Source organism: Theropithecus gelada, chromosome 8 (genome assembly GCF_003255815.1).
Source record: "Theropithecus gelada isolate Dixy chromosome 8, Tgel_1.0, whole genome shotgun sequence".
In the NCBI taxonomy this organism is placed as follows: domain Eukaryota; kingdom Metazoa; phylum Chordata; class Mammalia; order Primates; family Cercopithecidae; genus Theropithecus; species Theropithecus gelada.
The window spans coordinates 76,172,799-76,179,539 of NC_037676.1; the positions used below are offsets into that span (position 1 = coordinate 76,172,799).

The 6,741-nt window shown below is 43.5% G+C and overlaps 1 protein-coding gene across 2 annotated transcripts; it reads left to right on the top strand.

The window, feature by feature from the left end:
- Positions 1–125: 125 nt before the first annotated feature.
- Positions 126–6,741, top strand: TMEM70 (transmembrane protein 70). 2 transcript variants are annotated; one of them, XM_025394470.1, is made up of 3 exons: positions 126–469; positions 2,727–2,846; positions 5,122–6,741. In XM_025394470.1, exons 1-2 carry the CDS (start codon positions 260–262, stop codon positions 2,838–2,840), a joined length of 324 nt encoding a protein of 107 aa, XP_025250255.1. In that variant the 5' UTR covers positions 126–259; the 3' UTR covers positions 2,841–2,846; positions 5,122–6,741. The 2 variants fall into 2 exon arrangements, with proteins under 2 accessions (XP_025250255.1, XP_025250254.1); XM_025394469.1 differs by having other exon boundaries at positions 2,727–2,832.

The window sequence follows — 6,741 nt, forward strand, 5'->3', positions numbered from 1 at the left end:
CCCAGCTCAGCTGGCAGGTAACGCGCGCGGCAGGGAAGGCGGGGGGGGGGGGGCGGGGGGCGGGCGGCGGGCGGCGGGCGGCGGGCGGCGGGCGGCGGGCGGCGGGCGGCAGATTCTGCGCACGCGCGGGCAGCGCAGCTGCACGCCAGGGGCCCGGGGCGGTGCTTGCGCCGCTTCTGCAACAGTAGGGTGGGAAGCCGTGTTTTGCCGGCGTGGGCCTCTGCAGCTGGGGCGTCCGCAGCCGGTAGTCACTCGCGGGATGCTGTTTGTGGCGTTAGGCCGCCCGTGGGCGGTCGAACTGCGTCTCGGCGGAAGTAGGATTGCATTGTGTGCGGCCGCCGCGCTCCGAGGTCCCCGGGCCTTTGTCTCCCGGGCGTCCTCCTGCAGCAGGCCTTCGGGGCTGGTAGCCGGCGGGAGTACGGGGCCCTGGGGAGCCGCGCGCCTTCTCCGGCGTCCGGGCCGAGCGCAGGTGGGGCGTCCGAGGTCTGGTGTCCCAAGTGAGGCGGGGAGGGCGGGCGTCGCGTCGGGCCTGGGGAGCCCCGGCGGCTTTTCGCGACCTCTCCCGGGTGTCCGTGACTGGAGCGCGGGAGGAGCCCCCTCTGCGGGGCTTGGAGAAGTAGCAGGCCGAGGGCCCCGGGGTCCTCAGCCTCCGCGAGTCCAGGAGAAAGGCTGGAAAGTGCTTACTTTTGTGGTGGTTCCAAATCCACAGGGTTTGTGTTGACGACTATATGTAGTTTTCTACCCTTGAGCAGAAGCTTAGAAGTGTAATAATTTGCAAGAAATTGGATGCAGCACCTGGAAATAGAACCGAAAGAGCCAGGTTAACCTGACTTTGAGCTTGTTTTACTTTTATTAGGTGGCTGTACTTTTAAGAATTACTTTGGTCCCTTGGAAAGGGGGAGGATGCAGATGTTAATTCTTTTATTTTGGTCTGAATAAATTGTCTCCTAATTCTACTCTGTAAAATATCAGGATTGGCAAACCTGGTTAAAACTTGGAAGAAATGCTTAAAATGGAAATTGGAATCTAATTACATTTCAGGATTGAGGAATTAGGCATGCCTTTTACATTTTGAAGTGTGCACTGTGAAACTCGTTTTCAGATGTTTGGGGAACTAATCTTTTCCCTTGAAATTTGATGTAGGATTTCAAGTAAATTTTATTTCTTTTTTTTGGAGGTGAAGTCTCACTCTGTCACCCAGGCTGGAGTGCAGCGACGTGATCTTGGCTCACTGCAACCTCCGCCTTCCGGGTTCAAGCGATTCTCCTGCCTCAGCCTCCCCAGTAGTTGGGATTACAGGCGCGCTCCACCACACCCCGGCTGATTTTTTTGTATTTTTAATACTGACGGGATTTTACCGTGTTGGCCAGGCTAGTCTTAAACTCCTTACCTCAAATGATCCTCCTGCCTCGGCCTGTGAAAGTGCTGGAATTACAGGCGTGAGCCGCTGTGCCCAGCCAAATTTTGTTTCTTGGCAAGAAATAAGAAGACCAGGGGATACACAGTATTTACAAGGTCTTTAGAGAAAGAATTGATATCTTTTAATACTATTGTACAAATATTTTAGAAGTATTTATAAAAGGCCTGGACTTGAAATATAATCTGAACTTGCAGAGTATTTTACTTAAATTATTTTAGTAAAATTAAATTTTATTTTTTAGAGATGGGGTCTTGCCATGTTGCCCCGGCTGACCTTGAACTGCTAGGCTCAAGTGATCCACCTCAGCCTCCCCAGTAGCTGGGGCTACAGATATGTTCCATTACACCTGCTAAATGTATTTATTTTTTGAAAAGGTGTTGCATTTAAATAGAATGGAAATGATGCCCTCATTAACAGTGGAGTAGAAGAAACTGTTCCACTATTTTTACTTGTTCAAGGTCATACTAGAAACCTGAGAGCTGGGATGCAAAGCTAACAAACTCCAACTCTGCAGTTTTCTACTTGTGACTAGAATTAAGGCAGGCCATTCTATCAGCCAACTGATTTCTTTAGCTCTGTAAATTATTTGGGAGAATTCCTTATGTCACCTCGTGTGACAAGTTCTCTTCATTACAATTTTATTTTATTTGAGACGGAGTCGCACTTTGTTGCCCAGGTTGGCGTACAATGGTGTGATCTCAGACCACTGCAACCTCCGCCTCCTGGATTCAAGCGATTCTCCTGCCTCAGCCTCCCGAGTAGCTGGCAGGTGCCCGACACCACGCCCGGCTAGTTGTTTGTATTTTTAGTAGAGACGGGGTTTCACTATGTTGGCCAGGCTGGTGTTGAACTCCTGACCTTAAGTGATCCGCCCACCACAGCCTCCCAAAGTGCTAGAATTACAGGCATGAGCCACTGCTCCTGCCCTCTTCATTACTGTTTTAAAAATAAACTTAAACCACGCATGGTGGCTCATGCCTGTAATCCCAGCACTTAGGGAGTCCCAGGTGGCAGATCACTTGAGGTCAGGAGTTCAAGACCAGCCTGGCCAACATGGTGAAACCCCATCTCTACTAAAAATATGTAAATTAGCCAGGTGTTGTGGCAGGCATCTGTAATCCCAGCTACTCAGGGGACTGAGGCAGGAGAAATGCTTAAACCCGGGAAGCGGAGGTTGCAGTGGTGAGCCGCGATCGTACCACAGCCCTGCAGTCTGGGAGACAGAGCGAGACTCTGTCTCAAAAAAAAAAAAAAACTTTAAAAATTTAAGAAGGTTGGTCGACCATAATGATCCCTGTTTCAATAGATCCCTGTTTGTTGGGAAGGATATGTTCGATGCTTACATACGCCGTCTGACAAATCAGAAGATGGAAGGCTAATTTATACTGGCAATATGGCCCGAGCAGTGTTTGGTAAGTAATTGGAGGTGAGGGTACTTACTTTTTTTTTTCTCTTTTAATTGTAAAAATATCCTTACCATATCTTACTTGTTGTTATGGCATCCCTTAATTACAATGCGTAAGGAAAATTAGATTGTCATTTTTTTCTTGAGGTGTGTTGATAAGATGTAGAGAACTTTGCATTTTTAGATTTTTATTTGAGACAGAATCTCACTCTGTTGTCCAGGCTGGAGTGCATTGGCATGATCTTGGTTCACTGTACTCTCTGCCTCCCATGTTCAAGCGATTCTCCTGGTTCAGCCTCCTGAGTAGCTGGGATTACAGGCATGTGCCACCACACTTGGCCAATTTTTGTGTTTTTAGTAGAGACAGGGTTTCACCATGTTGGTCAGGCTGGTCTTGGACTCCTCACCTCAAGTAACCCACCTACCTCAGCCTCCTGAAGTATTGGGATTACAGGCGTGAGCCACCACACCCGGCCTCTATTATGTTTTAATATTTGGAAGGGGTAACTTCCCCTCATTGCTTTATTTATTTTTTTATTTTTGCTGCTTTTGTTTTTCCAAGTGAACTTTAAAATCAACTTGTTTAGGATCTCAACTTTTTTATTTTCCAAACAGATGGTATTTTTTATTAGGATCATATTAAAATTATAAATTAAAGGTAAGATAAATTTACATTTTAAGTCGTTTTTTATTGTGGTTAGATAAACATAAAATTTTTCACTTTAATCATTTTGAAGTATACAGTTTAGAAGCCATTTTTTAAAAATAATTGTTATTTTTTAGAGACAGGGTCTCTGTCATCTAGACTGGAGTGCAGTGGTGTGATCATAGTTCACTGCAGCCTCAAACTTGTGGGCTTGAGTGATCCTTCCACTTCAGCCTCCCAAATAGCTAGGCCTGCAGACATGTGCCACCACCCCTGGCTGATTTTTTTTTTAAGCTCGTCAAATTTAGCAGTGGGGGCATTGTACACCAACTTCAGTGACACCAATGTTAAGTTCTGATAACTCATTACCATCAGACCAGCCTTGGCTAATTAAAAAAAATTTTTTTTGTAGAGACAGGTCTTCCTATGGTGCCTAGGCTGGCCTCAAACTGGTCTCAGGCAGTCCCCCTGCCTACACCTTACAGTGTGCTGAGATTACAGGCATGAGCTACTGCACTGCACTAGAAGTCATTTATTTTTAATCTTTCTAAGGTAATAGGTAAAAATGGTATCTCAGTGTTTTGTTTGTATTTTTTATTATTTATTTATTGAGACAGAGTTTTGCTCTTGTTGCCCAGGCTGGAGTGCACAATCTCGGCCCACTGCAACCTCCACCTCCTGGGTTCAAGCAATTCTCCTGCCTCAGCACCCCCAGTAGCTGGGATTATAGGCGCATGCCACCAAGCCTGGCTAATTTTTGTATTTTTAGTAGAGACAGGGTTTTGCCATGTTGGCCAGGCTGCTTATCTCAGTGTTTTAACTTGAATGTCTTTCCGTACTAAAGAAGTTGAATATCTTTCCCATGTGTTTCTCTCTCTTTTTTTCTTTTTTTTTTTTTGAGATGGAGTCTTGCTTTGTCTCCCAGGCTGGAGTGCAGTATGCAGTCTTGGCTCACTGCAGCCTCTACCTCCTGGGTTCAAGGATTCTCCTGCCTCAATCTCCTGAATAGCTGGGATTACAGGCACATGCCACCATCCCCAGCTAATTTTTGTATTTTTAGTAGAGATGGAGTTTTACCATGTTGGCCAGGCTGGTCTTGAACTCCTAACCTCAAATGACCCAACCACGTCAGCCTCCCAAAGTGCTGGAATTACAGGCATGAGCCAGTCCCATGTGTTTTTTAACCACTGGTGTTATTTCTTTGGTGATTTGCTGTTTTAATCCTGGGCATTTAGCCTGATAGAATTTACCACGTTTGAATATTTTATGTTAGATATACTGGAGTGCTTGTTAATAAAGAGTTTTGTTGATAATCTGCTCTCTGAATCAACTTTTGTAGTACAGTATTAGTAAGGATCTTTAAGTAATATTAACTACTTTATTGTGGAACTGAGGTAGGGCCACTTAAACCCTAAAGCAGATTTCCTGCCTGGAGAGGCAGTGCATTCTAATGGTCAGTGGCATGGACATTGAAGTCAAAATATGTAAAGTCCTTAAAACAGAGGTTGGAATATAATAAGCACGGTATTTATAGTTTGATTTTGTTGTCTTGAGCTGATACAGTAAGAAGAAAAATGGAAGAATTAGTGGGATAGATTGATTCTTTTATAAAATTTACAAGTATTGATCCTCTCTTTTTTTCCCATTTAGGTGTGAAATGTTTCTCTTATTCTACGAGTCTGATTGGCCTTACATTTCTGCCATACTGTCTTACACAAAATAATGCTTTTTTTGAAAGTGTGTCTCTGCCTGTTCAAATCGTATTTTATGGCATCATAGGAAGCTTTACGTTGATCACCCCAGTGCTGCTTCACTTTATTACAAAAGGCTATGTCATTCGATTGTACCATGAAGCCACAACAGACACTTATAAAGCCATTACCTACAATGCTTTGCTTGCAGAAACGAGTACATTGTTTCACCAGAATGATGTGAAAATTCCAGATGCTACACATGTGTTTACCACATTTTATGCTAAAACAAAATCACTGTTAGTTAATCCAGTGCTCTTTCCAAACCGTGAAGACTTTGTCCATCTAATGGGTTACGACAAAGAAGAATTCATTTTGGATATGGAAAAACCCAGTGAAGAGAAACAGCATAAAGATGAGCAATGAGCCTATTTTTAAATGTTCGTGCTTAAATGTGATTTACGTTTTAATGTATAATAATAAAATAGCCTTTTGCATTCTGTTAGGACTGATTGTTAAATAATTTGAATTAGCAAAGCTTTTAATTTCCAGAGAATGATGTTTATTTATAATAAAACAAGATATGTTTGAAAACCAAAACGTAGTATCTGCCATTCGTGTTTTAGAAAAAGGTATGTGAATAAATATGTTCATGCTAGTATAAGAGTTCTGTATTACTGTGGTTGACTCTAAACTGGGGATCTGATGTCAGTAGCAAATGGGAGAGTTACTTTATTCTTTGTATATGGATTTTTCTAAGTGTATAAATATTTTCTGACATTAAAAGACATTTTCTCTTTGAGGAAGACACAGTCATAGGTGGTGTGGAGCTGTGTTCCACCTGCTCTTGCTCCTGACTCACTGCTCTTTGCTTTTGCCTGAGGATCAAATCTGTCAGGAAGCTGGCTAGGAAGCCTTGCAGCAGCCATGGCTTTTAAAGATACCAGAAAAACACCCGTGGAGTCAGAGGTGGCAATTCACTGAATTCAAATCACTAACGAGTTGCAATGTAAAATCCCTGGATAAGTTGTGTGCTGACTTGATCAGAGGAGCAAAGAAAAAGAATCAGTGAAAGGACCAGTTTGAATGCCTACCAAGACTTTGAGCATCACTACAAGAAAAACTTGTGAAGGTTCTAAGACATGGGATCGTTTCCAGTTGAGAATCCACAAGCGACTCTGACTTGCACAGTCCTCAGATTGTTAAGCAGGTTACTTCCATCAGTATTGAGCCAGGAGTTGAGATGGAAGTAGCCATTGCAATGCTGAAGTCGATTATTTTCATAAATAGATTATCAGTTGTTAAAAATTTTTTTTTAAAACCCCAAAATTTCAAGAAATTCACAAATTATGGGAACAGTTTTAAGTCTCCTTTGGTTCAGAACACAGGTTTTTGCCTAACCCCTGGAATGATTGCCCATAAGAACATTCATGCGCAGTTGAACTGGTGGTTAGCTATAAGGGAAATGATAAGTAGTGTTGTCTTCAGTAGTCTTAATTTGTTTCTCCAACTGTGCACTCCTCCTTTGGTGGCACCCTATGGGTTTAGGAAACCACTGTTACTAAGTAGGTGAAAAATA